This window comes from Lissotriton vulgaris, chromosome 10 (assembly GCF_964263255.1).
Source record: "Lissotriton vulgaris chromosome 10, aLisVul1.2, whole genome shotgun sequence".
NCBI classification, from domain to species: Eukaryota; Metazoa; Chordata; class Amphibia; order Caudata; family Salamandridae; genus Lissotriton; species Lissotriton vulgaris.
This window is the reverse complement of record NC_141698.1, coordinates 450,942,365-450,962,456: the sequence shown is the minus strand read 5'-3', so window position 1 is coordinate 450,962,456 and position 20,092 is coordinate 450,942,365. Positions and strand designations below refer to the sequence as shown.

At 46.8% G+C, this 20,092-nt stretch overlaps 1 protein-coding gene across 2 annotated transcripts in view; it reads right to left on the bottom strand.

Moving 5' to 3' along the window:
* Positions 1-3,017: 3,017 nt before the first annotated feature.
* The window catches only part of CRAMP1 (cramped chromatin regulator 1), a 1,243,281-nt gene continuing 1,226,206 nt past the window's right edge, over positions 3,018-20,092 (bottom strand). The window contains exon 21 of one of the 2 annotated variants that reach the window (XM_086941303.1): positions 3,018-8,288. In XM_086941303.1, the coding sequence (XP_086797429.1) occupies positions 8,067-8,288 (222 nt within the window). In that variant the 3' untranslated portion in view covers positions 3,018-8,066. The remainder of the gene's footprint in view (positions 8,289-20,092) is intronic. The other variant, XM_086941302.1, reaches the window with a different exon arrangement.

The following is a 20,092-nucleotide window of genomic DNA, read 5'->3' as shown; positions in this document are numbered from 1 at the left end:
TGGAAATTTGTTGAGTAGACTCGACGCGCGTTTCGGCAGTAGAAGAACTGCCTTCTTCAGGAGTCTTTGATGAAACTATTTGTGGTATTGCATATTACTCCGTTCATGACAAGGGGAATCGATGATAACTTCCTTGTTTTTTAGAAAAGGAGGCCAAAAGGCACACAGGGCCACTTGATGAGGCTGATACCTGTTGCTTTCACAGCAATGATGTTGTGACTCACTAAAGCGAGATACTTCGCTTCATGATACTGTTCAATAGGCGGTAAGTAACAATCACTCTAATTATGTGGTTCTTGATAGTCCAATCGTGGTTCACAAATGTGTCTGGATGTAATGACAAATTAAAAATGCACAAGGCATAGGATAGGCTTCAAAGAGGTATCTAAATGCTGGCAGCAAGGTGGTGCTGTTCCACTGCATAAAAAGAGTTAAGATAGTAGCTCGTCAAGCAGCGGCTCGATTCCGTAAAATGGGATTGTTTCTTCTTATAGGGGGAGTCTCGTGGGCTGCAGGATAGTGCAGTTCCAAGCGGCTGCGTGGCGGGACAGCTTCACCGATGTAAAAGAGTCTCAATTATTATTGGTGCTACTTACTGTAATCTTGTGTATTGTGTTGATATCTCTGCGTATATATCAATGTGTTAGTGAAAGTGTGTGAAATAAATAAGACCTATGTTTTATAAATACTGTGTGGCTTATTTTCATCTAACCTACACTACTGTTTAAAGTTGGTAAAACAAGCTGCTTTAAACTCCTTCAAGATAAGACTGAAGCCTGCCAAAGGTGATCAAAGACAACTAAAAGCACCATAAGGGTTGTCTGGATTAGTACAAGGTTGATCACTTATATAAGCATGCACCATATAGTAAGCCAGCCTCATACAGGATGTCTTAGGATTTTGAACATTTCTGAGACATATTTCAATGGAGGCCAACTTACAGGTGTGATCCGTGGTTCCTTCTTTGGCTATGTTATTGGTCAACCAAAACTGAAGAAGCTCCTGGTGTGGTAGGCTGTACCTTTGACAAAGGGCATGATGGGGGAGAGGGCACTTAAAAAAAGTTGACATCCACAACAGGAATATCAAAGGACCAGATCTAAATCACACCAGTGTATGTATTTAGAGTATTAAGGTGAGTCACATAGGTTGTTCAACAGCACTGTAAAACAGGGAAGAATATCACCAACATTTATAGATGCTGGAACCAGAACTACAGATAACGGTCTGCTGGCATTCATGCTGGGTGAGGGGGCCATCACCCATGAAGTCAAGACCACTTGCCCTGAGGTGGGAGCAACAGCCTTCTACCGGTCTGTCGACACCAGCAGACCCTGTGAAGAAGAGGAGAGCACCTGGAGGGAGTGAGGCCCAGAGGCGATCCTGCTCAGTGGATCTAAGTTGCGGATAATGTGAAACATCCTTTAGGACTGCTGCATGGAGAAGGTGGAGTCTCGTATGTCAGGAGGGGGTCAACGGAAACTAGGATTGTCGCCCTTGTGCAGATATATTAGTGATCCCTGTGAGTCAGAAGGGGGCCATTGTGAAATTAGGGCTTTGCCCTTGAACCGAAAATTCAGAGACGCCAATGAGCCAGGAGGGGGAGGCACCATGAAACTAGATCGGTCACCCTGGTTCAGATGAAACAGCTGACCTTGTGTCTGCCAGCAGGTGGCCACTATGTCTGCACAACCACAGTGCTGAATCGTCAAGCCCAGGCTGCTGTGAAGAACACCTGCGGTTGCTAAAGGATACGCAGAGAGGATGTCTGACACAGATAAAAGCTGCCAGGAGACTAAGGAGGCATGGCACACCAGAGAAAGACCGCACAAGGTCGCAGACCTTCAGCATCAGGAGAATGGCGCCTGTGGCAAATCACCCCCGTCCTCCAGCACCTGCCATTGGGTTGGGGAAGACTATTCAAGGCCAGCAGGCCTGTTGGAGACATGCCCTTATTTAGGACGTTGAGCTGCTGAAGTTGACAAAGAATTTGTTGCATGGGGTCTAATGATCGTATCTTAACATCACCTTCAGTAAGGAATGGGGAATAACCAGCCTCACTAGAAGGGACAGAAGGTTTCAAGGATACCGCACACCAAGATGGTGGCACATCAACCTTAAGAGAGTGTGGATACTATGCAATAAAGCAGCTCAATGGCGGCTGCTACAAGGGAAAAGATCAAGCTTACATGAATATGCATATTAAACAAACTGCCAAAATACCGAACATTACTTAATGCCCTTTTTAAAAATAAATAAATAGGTAATTTCCCTTAAACCTTCTTGATTCCTGTTTTTGTACAGAGAATAATGGTCACACAGGTCTATTTTCTAACAGTATTTTGGTTTTTATGGCAATATTCTAGAGACCCAAGAGGCACTGCAATTGTGTACTTAATATAATAGTCAGGTTCAAGCAGAAATCAGGTATTCAGTTCTCATGATAGGAGGAAAGTGTTCAATTGATGAATAGTTACTACATGTTTTACAGCTAAGGGTTGTACCCAGATTGATGATATTGGGGAAGTGTCGTGCATAACTCCACATTTCAGCGGAAATAAAGGGAAACATGCATTTCCATCTCCACCAGTCGGGGCTTCTTTTCACAAAGGAAGAGAACCAATTTAACAGAAGTACCACCCATTCAGATATATTTGATGAAAGCCTAGAAAAGGGTTTCAAGGTCAAGAACGGCGAAGTATCCTGACAAGAATAGGACTAGGAGGCAGCTGTGTGTCCCGTAGTCAGAATTTGCTGTGCATCATTTAATGTCTCCAAGGTGACCTTTTTCGTGCAGCGCTTACCAATGTGAAAGTAGCTAAATGGAATAGGTAGGGACCCAAGCTGATTAATGCCAGTTGGCGGGTTTTGCAGCTAAAAGTTTTAGAACACCTTCTTTGGTGCTTGTCATGCCCCAGAACCTTATGTCAGAGAAGATTCCAAAAGTTTTCAACCTGTAAGATTGCATGCATGAGAAATGGTCACATTCCTACTAATAAAAACGCAAACAACAAAACTTAAGCAAAGTATTAGTATGTATTTATGCACAATAATAAAACCACCTTTTCAAATTTAAACTGGAATCTTTAAGCTTTCGAGGTTAAACTGCCACCTCTGTATATTAAATAAATCAAAACAAAAGACAAAATAAAACACTGCTTCAAAATAAGGAAACAAATAAATAATATAATTTACAACATGGTAGAAAAATCAGCGAGAACAGGAATTTTGTTTGCTTTATACATAAGTACACTATACAGCAATATATATATATTTATATGTATTTATAGAATCTATAAAAACATTTTTCACATCTCTAGATCAAGTCCAAAAACCCCTTCAATGATATGGCTTAACTATCATTACCGAGAATTCTGCCTCCAGACATATGCGTCCAAACCTCGGCTTATCCAAAACCATTGCAATGGATGACACAACAGTAGTGCTTACATTACGGGAGGACTGATTCCACGCTATTTACAAGACGGAAGGAAGCTCAGTTGTGCTTCAAACTTTGAAAAAGGGCTAACGAAACAAAGTGCAACAGCTTATTAACAATTAATCAGGCTTTATTATGTGGCAGTCAAGAAAGAAATCTGCCTACCCTCTCCGGCTTAAGAAGGCAATTGGGTGTAGGGACGGTTTTAACCAAGAATTCGAGTCCAGTCTGCCCACATTACCTGAAAATTACTAGTCAGAATTACGCTGAGAAGAGGTCCACAGTTGGGCTAGCACTCGCATAGAACTGGAGGTGCCCACGAGGTGAATTTGAGATTAACATTTGTGGAAAGACAAGAGAGGCAGGTTGGTCAGCTAAGGCTGTATGAGACGCACAGAGAACTTGCATAGAATATATAGTAGAAAAAACTCTATTACTCTATCACAACAGTTCAGCTGCAACGTAACTGTCTGTCCTTTTGCCTTTGTGAGAGTCTCATTATCTTTTCCAGCAGACCTTTCCAAAAAGGGGTTACTGGCAATTTCTAGCGTCTGTACTGGTCAATGGTCAAATCTTCTAATCCCATTGATTACAAAAATCATGGTAAAGGGTGGAAAAGGAAGGCTGGTGTGTGTCTGATCCATCTTTCAGGAAACTTTAGATTCTACTTTCCTTTCACATGTTTCTTTGTGGAAGTAATGAACCACTTTAAGAGGCTGGAAAAGTCATGTGGCGCTACTTTACTTGTACATTACTTCTTCATAGTCCTTCTAACACTTAGCTCTGGGCTAGCCCTCTTCCATTTACTTAAATTCTTTACTTCATTAACTTATGTTAAAATAAAATAAAAACTTCTACTGCACTGGAAGAAGGGGCAGCTTTGGATGGTGTGTACTAGGAGATCTTGCACTTTTTTAGGATTGTAATGTTTTACTTAGCAGAGGATCAACTAGGAAAAAGTGCATCAAAAACTTTGCTGCATTTCACCTTTGTAAGAGAAAGTGCATAGCCAAAATAAATCCTTATAAAGAAAAAAAAATTATTACAAAGGTGAACACAACCAATTAATGTGGAACACACTGTAAGGTGTTACTGGTTAAAACCTGCATTAAATATTTGCTGTCTAGTTCGAAACTCCAGTTGGCAAAAAGGAAAGTATAATTAAAGAAGAGAGATAAGTGACAATAAATCTAATTAAAATTTGCTAGCTGGGTAACAACCGACAGATTAAACTCATGAACTGAACATAAGAAAAGCATTATCTAGAAGCTCAACCTAAGTGTTTATGTAGTGGCTATGTACCACACTTCAAGAACATTAGAATTTTATTTGACATTTTCTGAATTCTATTGAAAACCAAAAACGTATAAGGGGTAGGTGCGGGGACATTTTGAGAGTGGAGGTGAACAACTGGTGTTGGCAAAGTGAATGCCTGAACGAGTGCCACTACTGGGTTGACAGTGTATACTGCATGCTGTGGTGGGTAGGTTCAACTATCATTAGAAGAGACAAAGCTGCACTGATTCTTTATAAATTAGAAAGTACTCCTGTTACCAGTTGTAGGACTAAACTTGATTGGGGGGGGGTTCAAAGTACATGGGGGGGGCACCTCCAGACCCAGTCAGGAGCTATCGGGCCAGGGTCCTACCTACCGTCCACGCACAGTGCTGGAAGGGGGCTCCCCTGGAACTCGCACCTCCCTCCCCGCACAGCAGGGCTGCAGGGGCACTGTTACACCACCGCCTGTCACTACAGAAGTAATTTTTACAGTTTTATTATTAACTACACAGCTGAAGCCACACAACTTGTTTTGTAAAAACGTCAAACACAGCGCTGCTTGCTTAAAGTTCTGGAAGGCTGAATCGATCTCCTGACCTCGGGGAAGAGATCACGGTTGAATATCAGACATCATCACCATGTTTGCCATTACACAACACTACTGGAACATTCAAGAAATAGGCATTGCAAAACTATGTTCCTAATTTGAACCCACCACTGACTAACTCATTGTAAATCTGGAGGCCAAGAAATTGGTTTAATAATGTGTGTGTCAGTATTTAGTGTGATTTCATAGTTCAGTGCATTCTCGCTGCAGATATTTTAAGCTAGTCCATTTCAATAACGGAAAAATACAGAGGGTATGAGAGAATGAAAGAGGCCAACTAGTAACTAAGCCTATGATTTCACTTCATTAGGACAAATGAAAAAGCTAAGCCAGTAAAACAAGAATTGAAGACCATGCTACTGAAGTAAGGCTTAGGATCATGAGCCAGCCTCTGCAGCACCCAAAGGCCTCTGATCTTAGTCTGTATAGTGATACAGATGTACTACCTTCTAAAAGATGACAAACCTCTCCCAGTTTGTGATTCTAAATTCTTTACTGATTATGTGGGAAAAGACAAACTTCTAACTGTCCTCAGAGCTGTTCAAATTAGGCACAGGCGAACATGAATGTATAACAGCACTTCTAAGTCAATGAATTAAAAGGATGAGGGGTTGGCAGACATTTTAAAGAAACTAGGTATTAGTATTTAGGGACGGGGGCCGGCATTGCTGCGAACTGGCATCACAGTGTGTGGAGAAGAAAAAGCAAGGTCCTAATATATTTATATCACAGATTTATGACACTAGATAAGGAAGTTCCTTGCTTTATGAAATAAATACTGCTGAAAATAAAAAGTGGATTAACTCTTAGCTACACAACTTTGTAGGGCACAAAGCGTGTGTTTTCGCTTTCTTTTCCCCACAAAAAAATCTATAAATATGAAGCACTACTATGCCTTCCGTAACTTTGTGTGTTTCTATTTCATTAAACAAAGCATGTGATTAGAAAGTCATTGCCTAACCTCAGCAAGCTCTGGCACTGCAGGCAGGGTATTAATTTATTGTTTATATACAAAAAATATAAACACTTAGAAGAGCTCAAATGTCTTTTAAATACTACAGAAAACACATGTAAAAAGGTTGATATGGTAAGTGGCTCAGAAACGAACAATGTTAGGAAAAGCCAAATAAATGAGCCCTTTTTCCAATAAATTATGGAAAAGCAAGAAATAGAACTCTTATTGGATTTCGATTCCTTATTTTTTTTTTAAGATCTATATTCTAGTATTTCTGTATAGTTGTAGTCGAATATTATTTGCTGCCTTACACTACAATAAAACACTGCTTGGAGGGGAATGTATTATGGAGAACTATGAATTAGTTAACAATAGATGACAAAAAGCAAGTTGAATGGAAAGGGACATGTCTGGCACCTGAGTTAATCAACCGTTTTTACCTTCACATTACGGGTGGTATCTGTGGCAGGGCATTTTGGGGAAGGTAGGCATTCATGACAGTGGTTGGCGAGACCACAGGAACGTAATTCTTTAAAAAATCTTCATCTGTCTGTAGCCCGTTCTCATAACTGAGGTAAAGAGGAAGCCACATTATTCTACAGTACCAGATAGCTAAAGGTTACGCCCAAAAGTAACAGTGAAAGGATGGTGTAAATGCAAGTAGTTAGTGGCGTCTGCTTGAGAAACACATACAAAATTGTGGCAATTGCTAAATAGTGTTGCGCAACTAAACAGATCATTTCGCAAAAACTGCCCCTCAATAAAGCTATGTGAATTTGTTTCAGTTCATATTGGCCCTCCTATGTGTCCTATTCGCTGATCCTGTCACAATGTCCAAAAGTGGAGGGGAGGAATGCAAATAATTTTAAAAGAAGAGTTTGGGATTGTGTACCTTTTCAAACATTTGATTTACAACTTGTTTTTTTGCTCTCCAAATGCAAAGATTGTGATGGTTTGAGAGATGCTTCAAAATGAGCATCACCCTGGAAACGACAAACATTTACTTCGGTCTTCAAAAGAGGTCCACCAATGCTGGAAAGATAATCAAAAGACCTAACATCCACGGTCTTTATCTAGGTTAGAGAGCCCAACTCTGCACCACAAGTGTCCTCCGGTCTTGAAAGAATTGAGTTTTAGAATCTCCCTAATATTAGCACCTTGTAAAGCTCTCAAAAGAAGAAAGCAATGCTTTTAGAAATGGTGTAAACTGGGAAACTCTTCCACTCAGAATGTACGTAGCTGACGCAATGCCTCTACTTACCTCATCCTGTGTGCTGTGCTGCCTCTCAGAAGTCTCTAGGAGAGCACACTAAGGGCATACTAATGTTACATACAAAAAATAAAATGTGTAAAGCTGGTGCCCGTGTCAGAGTGCATATTTAAAATCAAAAGTTTCAAATGTCAGTTGGAAAAGCCTCTTGGGCAATCTCCATACCCCAAGTGCATTCGTTCAGTTCATGGGATCCATCTGTAGATTTCAAACATCCTTCCTGGCAAGAATTACAGCTATTGGCCACTTTCTGTCTTCCCTTATACCTGATAGAGGATCTATTCAAGCGTACATACTCAAGACTGAAACACAGCAGCTGAGAATTTCTCTGCGCTCCATGTTGCTGAATGGACTTCACAGTAATGCAGGCTCCCTTAAGTAGGCAACGCAGTGACAGTTCTTAGTGAAACTGCTCATTCTACCAGGTTCCCAGCACACATCAAAATACAAGGATCTGTACTTTGAAAGAAAGTCAGTGCTACCACTGTTTTAAGACATCCCAGCTTGCTCTGCTGCATCACAGTCCATTTTCCCACATAACAGAACCCCTGCCTCTCTCTCTTTCTTGTCCAATGTCCGCTTGAGGCTGTTGCTGAGAAAGGTCTCCGACAGGACTGTCAAAAAGGGTGTCCCTGCGAATGGCCTCGGCGACTGAGAGCTCCTGGGCAAGGTCATTGAAGCGGGCGATGTAGTCCACACTGTTCTCGTTCATCATGCAGACCAGCTGGGAGTCAACCACCTGCAGAGAGAAATACAGAAAGTGAGCCAGGAGCATCGACATTAGTTCACATGTTTGCTTGCGATGAATCTAAGTATACAACACAGCTATCATGAATAATATTCAAGTAAGTTAAAAACATATTACAGGGAACGAGCCAAATCGCAACACAGGAAAAAAGCATGTTAGGACTTCTTGTGTTTGTCAATAAACGTTGTGTATAACAATCCTTGAACATTATAGATGGAATGGAGAAAGAAAAGAAACTATGGACTTGGAGCAAGAAGGCAGAGTCCACATGCTGAAGCAAGGCGCTTGCTCCTCTAGCAGCAACCTGATGCATAGAGAAAAGCACTATAGAAAATTTCTGGAAAGGTATGGTGCAAAAACAAAGATGATATCTGCACCCAGGCCTGTGACTCAATTTTTTGTGGTAGTCCACTATGAACATAACTGAAAAACACCACTGTAATACTGAAGGTCTGTGTTGCAAGCCTGGCTAGGCCTTTGATAACGGGTTTGCGCACTGCGGTGCAACATCTACCTGGAGAACTGGCAGCTGATTCGGAGTCTGGAGGTCTGGCTGGGGCCCTTGAAGCGTATTGCGGAAGCTGCAGGACGGGTGCCTGGGGACTGCCAAGGCCCTGGCCCGAAAGGTGAGACAGGGGGGCATTGAAAAACTGGCAATCGGGAAACCGGGTAGCCTGCCACTAACTTTATGCCTGGGGCCAGAAGCAAAACGTTGGAGGCAGTCAAACAGCTCCAACTATGGCTGCTGCATAAAAGGTGCACCAGAAGAAAGACAAAACTGAGTAGTATCAGTGGGGACAGAGTGACCAGACTTGGTGCATGGAGGAGGTGTCCTGGTAGTTTGTGCCTAGTGGGTATTTGGGCATAGTGGCACCTGGGAGACTTAAGGGGGAGGTGGGGGAGAGTTGGCTCGTGGGATACCGAGAACTGCCTGATAATAATCCCCCATCCTGGACGCGGGTTAGATGAGCCTTTGCTTTCCTGTCTAAAATGAAGACATTTGTGACATGATCACATTCTTAGGCGGAGAAAAACAGGCCGCATTAGCGTTTGATGAACTGTTGAGCTGACAGTGGATCCGTCAGGCTGTGTATGCTTTCAGCTGGGCACAACAAATACCCATAGCCACCCTGGTAACTGAAAAGATAAGGGAAGGATAGAGTTTCCAAACACATACAGCAAACTAGAATGCACAGCATACCGTGACAGCAGAGTGTGGCAGGGTTGCAGCGAGGTGAGGATAACTCATGGGGCTGGACAGCAATGTCGATAACGTGACAGGCTCTGGAAGCAAAAGAAAAATCTGGACAGACCCTGGAAGGGAACATAGACATCATCTATATGAGGGTGCACCTGATGAGGGTCGATCTTCACAAATGAAGTGAAAGAATTCTAGAAATGGAAAAATGATGAAAGCTGATGGTGGAAGTGGTGATTAGAATCCCACAATGAAAAAGCAACCTGAGCTGGCATATCTCCTGTGTCACAAAGTAGACGATGCAGAGAGGCGTTCACAATGAAATAATCTCAAATTTGTGTGGTCTCCCAAGAAAGCTGAAGGGCTCTTGGGAGATGTTTTTAACATCTATGTCAGAGAGATGCTTCAATCAAAAGAACTATCTCCTTGCCTGATAGTGAAGAGGGCCCACAGGGCATTGGAAGGACCACCATCACTGAAGGCCCTGCTAAGAGCAATAATTGCAAATTTCTCAACTATCGGTAACCAGGACATTTTCTTGAAGCACTCCAGTATAGGAGATCAGAAATTTGAAAATTAAATCTGACAAATATTTCTGGACTACATGTAGAGGAGTCAGAAGTTGAAGAAATCCTTTAGTCAGTAAAACGAAAAACTTGGAGCCATGAATTGGAATCTGAAAAACATGTTGCTCAATCCATCAAAGTTGGTAATAGTACACCGGTCACATTGCACAAGTTACTACTTGTGTAACGATATATCTGTAAGAGACATTAGTTCGTGATAGATTCCTTACCTTAGAATATCCCCAGGCGTCAGACTGGATCCGGAAATGTTTGCGTAGCAGTACCCTTGCACGTCGGTAGGCGTTGTCTGCGGCTCCGCGTCCGTCGTCGGCGCCGGGATGACGTCGGAGTACTTAGACGCCACCTCCGGGTGCTGACGTCAGTTCTTAGACACAGCTTTTCCGCGCCAGAAATGCAGAGCTATGCTAAAAACCAACACTGGTGCCATTGAAACTAGGGCTCTGAAAAGGGGATGACCTTAAACCCTAGATATCGGTTCGCAGAACGGGGAGGATGGGTGGGTCGGTAAGGAATCTATCACTAACTAATGTCTCTTACAGATATATGGTTACACAAGTAGTAATTTGTGCATCTGAAAGAGACACGTTAGTGATAGATTCCTTACCTTAGAATAGATACCCCAGCAATAACAACCCCGGTGGTGGGTCTGCGAACCAATAATCACACCAGAAAGTCCTGGAGGGCAGAAAAGCCAAAGAAGCCATCCCTCCGGACTTGGCTGTCCATGCAATAATGTCTTGCAAATGTGTGCAGCGAGGCCCACATAGCTGCTTGGCAAATGTCCTGCAAGGGCACTCCTCGGACCAGGGTAGTTGTAGTCGCCGTGGCCCGAGTGGAATGAGCCCTTAGTCCGAACAGGGGGTTCCTTCTTAGCCAAGGAGTAACACGCCTGGATACACAAGATGATCCACCGCGAGATGGTCCGCTTGTGCACTGCCTTTCCCTTCTTAGCGCCCACGTAACCAACAAAGAGTTGGTCATCCACCCGGAACTGGCGTGTGTGATCCAGATAGTAAGAGAGCTCACGTTTTGGGTCCAGATGGTGGAGCCTCTCTTCCTCTTTCGAGGGATGCAGAGGCGGAAAGAAGGTGGACAAGGTGATGGACTGCCCGATGTGGAAGGCTGTGACTACTTTGGGCAGGAAAGAGGGCCTTGTCCGCAACACAACCTTGTCCGGATGGACCGAAAGGAAAGGAGGTTTAGAGGATAGAGCCTGGAGCTCACTCACTCTCCTGGCACAGGTGATGGCAACCAGGAAGACAGTCTTCAAAGTAAGAAGGCGGATAGGACAGTTGTGAAGTGGCTCAAAGGGAGCGCACATCAGAAAAGTAAGAACCAGGTTCAAGTCCCACTGAGGCATCATGAAGGGAACAGGTGGAAACCTATGTGTGATGCCTTTCAGGAATCGATTAACAACAGGGGACTTCAACAAATACGGCTGATGAGGCAGCCTTAAAAAGGCTGAAAGAGCAGAAAGGTAGTCCTTGATAGTGCCCAGAGCAGAGCCCTGCTGGGCAAGAGAAAGAAGGAAGAGAAGAACCTCAGAAAGCGGGGCAGAGAATAGGATCCACAGCCTTTGCTGTGCACCATGCCACAAATCTGTTCCACCTGCAGGCGTATACCGACTTTGTGGAGGGACGCCTGGCTGCCAGAATGATGTTACAGACTTCAGGAAGCAAGTCAAATGGCCTCAACTGTCGCCGCCCAATCTCCAAGCATGGAGGTGGAGACTGGACAGGCTCGGGTGGAGGACCATCCCCTGCTGCTGTGACAGAAGGTCCTCCTGAAGAGGCAGACGAACCAGGGGATCGACTGACATACTGAGTAGCTCAGGATACCAGTACCTTCGTACCCAGTCCGGAGCCACAAGGATGACTTGTGCCCGGTCGCACTTGATCTTCTTCAGCACTCTGGGCAGAAGTGGTATAGGCGGAAAGGCGTACAACAGACAGCAACTCCACACGCAACGAAAAGCGTCTCCGGGCGAGTGCCGCCTTGGAAATTCCAACGCGCAAAACTGATGACCTTGCGCGTGCTCTTCGCTGGTGAATAGATCTAACCAAGGCTCTCCCCAGTGCTGAAAGAGGCCTTGCGCCACGTCAGAGTTCAGACGCCATTCGTGATCCATCATGCACCGGCGGCTGAGTTAGTCCGTCCTGGCGTTCAGAGAACCTGCCAGGTGTTGAACAACAGGGTCAGACCCTGATGTTCCAGCCACTGCCAAAGGCGCAGAGCCTCCTGGCAGAGGGTCCACGACCCCACCCCGCCCTGTTTGTTGCAGTACCCCATGGCGGTAGTGTTGTCAATGAACACCTGCACTACACTTCCCCGGACAGAGGGGAGGAATGCCTTCAGTGCTAGACGAATCGCCCGCAGATCCAAAAGGTTGATATGGAGCCGGGACTCCACCGGAGACCAGAGGCCTCTGATCTCTGCCTCTCCCATGTGGCCTCCCCAGCCCTGGAGGGACGCGTCCGTCACAACTACGTGCTCCGGTTGGGGAAGGGAGAGGGATCTGACGCTGACCCAATCGCGGTCCGTGAGCCACCACTGCAGCTGTCTCGCAGTGCCCTCCGAGATCAGGACATGGTCGGAGAGGTTGCCCTGATGCTGGGCCCACTGAAACTTCAGATCCCACTGCAGAGCCCGCATCCGCCAACGGGCGTGATGCACCAGAAGGATGCAGGAAGCCATCAGCCCCAGAAGCCGCAGCGTCAACCTGACTGAGACTCTGGATAAAGGCTGAAAGATTGGAATCAGAGCCTGTATATCCCGAACCCGCTGTTCTGGTGGGTAAACTCGAAACTGCGCCGAGTCGAGAACCGCTCCGATGAAAAGGAGCTTCTGAGAGGGACACAGGTGTGACTTCGGCACATTGATGGAGAACCCCAGGTGGCTGACGAATGTCTGGGGCAAGCCCGCCTTCAACAACCAGTCGTCGAGGTAGGGGAAGACTGAAACCCATAACCTGCGCAGATGAGCTGCGACCACCACCTTCACTTTCGTGAACACCCGTGGGGCTCTGGTAAGGCCGAAGAGGAGCACAGTAAACTGAAACTGCTCGTGGCCTACCGTGAACCGCAGGTAGCGCCGGTGGGCCGGCAGGACAGGGATGTGGAAATAAGCGTCCTGCAAGTCCAACGCTACCATCCAGTCTCCTGTGTTCAGGGCAACTAAGACCTGAGCCAGAGTCAGCATTTTGAACTTCTCCTTCCGGAGGAAGCCGTTGACGTTCCGTAGGTCCAAGATAGGGCATTGGCCCCCTTTGCCCTTCTTGGGTACCAGAAAGTAGTGGGAGTAGCAACCACATCCTACTTCTGGCCTAGGAACGCGCTCGACAGCCCTCTTGGCCAAGAGGGCCGTAACTTCCTCCTGCAGAAGCCGCAAATGATCCCCCGATACGCGGTGGTGTTGCGTTGGCATGGCTTGAGGGGTCGTCTCGAAGGGGAGGGAGTAGCCCCTTCGAATGATTTGCAGCACCCACCTGTCCGACGTGACAGTGCGCCAGTGGGAGTGGTGATGGCGAACCCTTCCCTCCACTGGCATCACATGGGCCGAAAAGCACGGACTAGGAGGGTTTTGAGGCGGATGCTCCGGGGGATTTCCACGACCGCCACCGCGCTGGATGTTAGTCTGCGGTGCGTGGCTGGCAGCACGTGTGGGGGCGCCCCTTCCTTGGCCACGAGAGGAGCGAAAGGCACTTGTTTGCTGGCGCGGGGCCAAGAGGCACAGGGACTTGGCCGTAGCCCTGGTGTCTTTAAAGCGCTCAAGCGCATGGTCTGCCTTGTCGCCAAAAAGGCGACTGCCATCAAACAGCATATCCATCAGTGTATTCTGGACATCGGCTGAAAAGTTGGCGGACCTCAACCAGGCGTGGCGACGAATCGCCACTGTTGTTGCCATCGCTCTACCTAGTGAGTCGGTGGTATCCAGCACACACCGGATAGAATATTTTGCTGCATCCCGGCCTTCCCCAAGGGCTTGGCCGAGTTTGGCCCGTACCTCCAAAGGAAACTCTGGCAGCAATTCTGCGACTGTATCCCACAGGGAGTGGGTGTAGCGGCCCAAGAGGCATGCAGTGTTGGAAGACCGCAGTCCCAGACTAAGGGAGGAGAATACCTTTTTGCCGTACTGCTCATACCTCTTGGATTCCCTGTCCGGCGGAGCAGACGGGAATGCGGTCAGGGAATTTGATGCCTAGATGACCAGGCTCTCCGGGGTGGGGTGGGTGGACAGGAAACATGGGTTGCCCGGGGCCTATCTACGGGCGAACCCGTAGCGGGCCTGGACCAAGTGCCCAAAAGAATGTCGGTCAAGGCCTCATTAAAGGGCAGCATAGGCTCGGCCGATCTTGACTGCGGTTTAAGGACCTCAGAGAGGAGGTTAGTCCTCACGGCCGCGACCGGGAGCTCAAGGCCCAAGGCCTTGGCTGCCCTCATCAACACAACACTGTAGGTTGCCCCCTCCTCCATAGACATGGTAGGAGGTGAGACAAAGCCAGTGTCTGGTGATGTGTCCAGACCACTGGCATCCCCAAGTCCACCTGTCCAGTCCTCTTGAGACTGACAATCTCGGGTCAGAGGGTCCTAAGACCCCTTCCAATACTCCTCTTCACCCATCCCCTGATAGTCAGGGTTGTCAAACGATGAGGCCAGTTCATAGAAGCTAAACTCCCCAAGCGGCGTCGAAAGCGGCGCTGTTCCGACGCGGAAACCGGAGCAAGGGAGGCATCGGGGACGGCGCCGCCCGAGGACGGCGCTGGAGGGGACACCTGAGGGACCGACGCCAGTGAGGTCGTTAGGTCAACCGGCGACGACCCGGATACCGAAGCGGATCCAGTGGGGCCCTGCGGCGCCGGCGCCGTCAGGCTGAAGCACCCGACTGCGTTGGGGCCGAAGCACCCGACCCGCTAGGGGCCCCAGACTGGTCCGCTGGGCCCGAAGGCGTCGCGGAACCCGTCGGGGAAGAGAGGTTCCTCATGGCCATGAGGAAGCGCTCTCCCCCGGCGTCTCATCCTGCCTAGGGACCGGAGGGTGTGGAGCAGGCCGCTACGCCCGCGACTCAGATGGAGCCGCGTGGGCGGTGTCACCCGAAACCCCGGCCGCGTCGCGTGAGCGTCGGGGGGAGTCAGAAGAGCGATGACGTCTCTTCGACTTCTTGTGCTTACCTGACGACGACTTCGACCCAGATGCTGCCTCTCGGAGCTGTGATGGCTCCGACCCCGCAACCTGTCCCTCGACCTCCTGTGGGACCGGGACCTCTCGCGGCGCGGGGCCGACTGCCGGAGTTCGAGTCACTTGCGGGACCGGAGGGTGTGGAGCAGGCCGCTACGCCCACGACTCAGATGGAGCCGCGTGGGCGGTGTCACCCGAACCCCCGGCCGCGTCGCGTGAGCGTGGGGGGGAGTCAGAAGAGCGATGACGTCTCTTCGACTTCTTGTGCTTACCTGACGACGACTTCGACCCAGATGCCGCCTCTCGGGAGCTGTGATGGCTCCGACCCCGCGACCTGTCCCTCGACCTCCTGTGGGACCGGGACCTCTCGCGGCGCGGGGCTGACTGCCGGAGTTCGAGTCACTTGCGGGACCGCTCCCGCCTAGCTTTCGAAGTCAGGGCCCGGCAGTCGGGGCAGGTCTTGTCGTCATGGTCAACGCCGAGACAGTGGAGACACCGACGGTGAGGGTCAGTGACCAACATCAGTCGGTCGCAATCCTCACAAGGCTTGAAACCAGGCATCCCTAGGCACCGTCCGGAGTCACAAGACTCAAGAAAAAATGATCAAAATGGATAAAAACAAAACTAGTCAAAAAGTGACTAAAGTACTGCTTTTTCCAGATCTGCGCTTGCTGGCGTGGAAAAAAGAAGAATTGACGTCAGCACGCGGAGGCGGCGATTAAGTACTCCGACGTCATCACGGCGCCCACGACGGACAAAGAGCAGCAGACAATGCCTAACGACGTGCAAAGGTACTGCTACGCAAAAATTTCCTGATCCAGTCCGACGCCTGGGGATATTCTAAGGTAAGGAACCTATCACTAACGTGTCTCTTTCAGATTCTTCAATAATCCCTAAAAAGTATGGGATTGGCTCGAGCCAGGAGACAGAATGAGAAACGTCCACAGGAGAACTGAATCCTGGAGAATGTAGACTGTCAGTCAAAGATTCACTAGCAATCTAGGAAGGACACAGAATACAGTGGCTACAACTAAAAGTCCATCAAAAGTGGTAGTAAGAGAATGTATTATTGGTACCAGCAGAAAAAAGTATACCTGAGATATTCAAAAGCTTGACTAACTCCAAAATAGAGGCTGATATAGAACTGGAGGTGTAATCAACAATATGAAAAATTGGAAGCACAACAAAAGCTGATGAATATTGATATACATTTGTGAATGTATATTATCAAAATGATTTTGGGAAATGTATATGGGCTTAAAAACTATACAAAAAGACACATTGTCCATACTCCCATTAGACAACTTGAGGTGGAAGTGGTTCTCATTCATGAGACGCACTTTACTAAGTCAGAAGAAAATTAAAGCGGAGAGCACAAGTATACTGTGCCACGTAGTCAGCGTACACAAGGGGAGCCATGAACTAGAGAGCCCCTGGAGTACCATTTATACTTCCAAGTACTAAATTATACCAAGAAGGTAGGTATGCTGTGGCCTATGAGTTGCTTGATAAGGATGAGGTATTTATGGCCAACATATAAGCAACAAAGCCAACAACATGGACTGTGCCTGCTGTTGATGCCCAGTTTCAAAAGGTCAATGTATGTAAGCTAGCTCCCTGGAATAACACCTAAACTTCATGTACACTGTTCGTGTAACTGGTTGGCGGGAGACAGGATTCCCAATAATTGTGCTGTAGTTCAACTATCAAAATTCATTTGAGAGTTGAATTAGCCTTCTCTCCAAACAATCTGCAGCCATCAAAAAGCATGTTCATCAAAGATTCTTAGACATCTGAAAACACTGTTGATCCAATCTATGAGTGACTTCTAAGCATTACGCTAGTGCCAACAGAATTGCCAATGCTGCTTCTGGTGTCCACATCAGGATAAAAGTTAAAGACATACTTTTCTGCATCCTGGCCATCCGCTTTAATTTGAGCCAGTGAGGCTCTGTGGTCTTTCCGGGATGGCCCGCAAGATCTTGTTGGTCATGTCCCACAAACCATAGAAGTACCTGCAGAGAAAGCATACTGCGCTCAAACATTTTAATGCTAAATTAGCCAAAGAAAACATTAATTTTTCCAAAGCCATTGATTATGTTTCACCTCTGTATCCAGAGGATGCTTTACTAAAAAGCTATTAAGAGTGACTTCACTTGTGATGGCTGTACCACCAGGCTTTCAAGGGTAGGAGGCTTTTAAGAAGAAAAAAAAAGTTGAGATTATCAAGGGCCAGTCTATGTCACCTGGACACAGGCCGACTGACCAGTAGGCCTGAGCATGGTTTAGACCAGGTGGCCATGAGAGTGTTCATGAAGGTCACTTTGAATGGTAACAGTGGCTCAGAAGAGGTGGCAGCTGGTTCTCAGTTAAATACTTTTATGGTGGTAAGCCTAGCTCATTTTCAGGAGATGAATACACCCCAATGGCAGACAGTAAATCTAGGTATAGTCCATCATCAGTATGTAGAAGAAGGAGCAGGTTGTCCGCCTTTCATTGGTTTTTCCCTATGAACATTTTGCAAACCTTGAACTGCATCAATAATTTTATACAAAGAAGGCCTCAAGATGCTAGTGATGGTATAATTGTTGAGCCAAGGATTTGAGTTTGGTTACAAAATGACTGGTTGTAAGACATAAGCCTGAAGTGGGATGCAGAAGGAGTGGGTTGACAACTGCTAGGAATAGCAGACAGACATCAGAGTAAGATCTGTGGGCGGCACCTGTGGAGTCTAAGTGAGAACTAGCAAGGAAGGCAGTAGTGTGGGCTCATGGGCCAAAGCTGAACTGTGGACCAGTGTAATGATAGGTCCCACGTGGTCAGCTTGTGCTGGAAGGGCACACTCGTGGATAACCAATTGGAGGTCATTACAGCTCTGGGGGAGGCAAAGTATAAAAGAGCAGCATGGCCATTTCCTGAGTCGTAGAGGACGGCCTGGGTTACTCAGGGGGACCAGATCAGAGTCAGAAGAAGTTTATGATCATTTGATTAACGCCCTCTTGCCTTTTCACCTGATTTTGGATGGCAGAATGAAGTAGAGTACAGCCTGGCTTATGGCACATCTCTAACTAGAAGACAGATAAATGGGACTTCATATGGAATCAATTCTTTGATCAGGATAACAAGCGGCCCACAACTTGGAGCGGGACTTATGTTTCGATCGTGACATCTGTTTTACCTGTGACAATGCAGGGTTTGAACTCCTTAATCGAATTTGGGTGCAAGAGGGCATATTTATTGCATAGCACTGAATTGTGACTGCAGTCCAAGCACCAAAGAGACATGTTTTGTAGGTCCCTAACAGACGTCTGCTTACAGTAGTCTTGGCATGGCTTGAATCTTTTATTTTTTTGGAGAGACATTGTTCTCGCCACACGGAGATAAAAGTCTGAAGTCATAAGATTCCAACAAAGTTGGGAGTGGAGGGCCGTACCACATCGGAGAGCACTTCAAGAAAGGAAATGACATCAGGGTGCAGGGGTGTGCCTATTTGTGGCTATCACTTCTGGAACTGTACCGATAATCCTGAGAGCTACACAGCACCACTTATCAGTACAATGGAGTATTGCTATAAAATTATTTGGATGCAGTCTGGTGCCTATGAATGAAGGAATCTGCAGTGAGAAATCTCTCAGAAAAAAACTTTTGTTTTCCACTGGAAAATATTTATTCCTCATGAAGAAATTCCTGTACCTACACCCTCGCCATATTTTTTTTAAGAGAAGTCCCTTTTCACCCAGGAAAACGTTGTACTCTTCCCCTTGTTAGGAGTAAATGTCCAACCTTTTCTTGGTGGGAATGAGCTTGAGAAAAGATAGTCAATGCCAATAACTATATCAGATATGGGTGAACACATATTCAAAGGGTATTTGTGCCATATCACTAACCACATCCCACCTACTTTCAGTGACTGAGTAAATGTGCACACATGAAAATCTATTTGCAGGGAAATCCTTTCATGAGTGAAAAGAAAAAGTTACTTACCTTCGGTAACAATATATCTGTAAGAAACATAAGTTAATTATAGGTTCCTTACCTCAGAATTACCCCCAGGCGTCAGGCTGGATCCGTAAAGTTTTTTTGTCAGCAGTACCTCTGCGCGTAGGAAGGTGGCGTCGGTCTGCTCTGCGTCAGTCGTCGCGGCAGCTACTTAGATACCACCCTCGTGCGCTGACGTCAGTTCTGTACACGACTTTCCGCGCCAGAAACTTAGAGCCATGCAAGACACTGACCACTGGTGCACAAAACTGGGCCACAAAAGTATGTCCTTAACCCTAGAAATCAGTTCGAAGAACGGGGAGGATGGGTGGGGCGGTAAGGAATCTATAACCAACTAATGTTTCTTACAGATATATCATTATCGAAGTTAAGTAACTTGTTCATCTGAAAGAAACATGTTAGTTATAGCTTCCTTACCTTAGAATAGATACCCCAGCAATACCAACCCCGGTGGTGGGTCTGCGAACCAAGATCACACCAGAAAGTCCTGGAGAACAGAACAGCCAAAGTAGCAGTCTCTCCGGACTTGGCTGTCCAGGCAGCAGTGTTTGGTGAACGTGTGCAGCGATGTCCACGTGGCCGCCTGACAGATGTTATTCAGAGGAACTCCTCTTCCAAAGGCAGTAGTGACCGCCGTCGCCCTGTTGCAATGGGCGCATAGCCCGACTGGTGCGTTTTGTACGGCCCGAACTTTCTTTGCGCCCACGTAGCCAACAAAGAGTTGATCATTCACCCGGAACTGTTTTGTGCAATCCAGATAGGAGAGCGCACGTTTTGGGTCCAGACGGTGGAGCATCTCTTCCTCCTTCAAAGAATGCAGAAGCGGAAAGAAGGTGG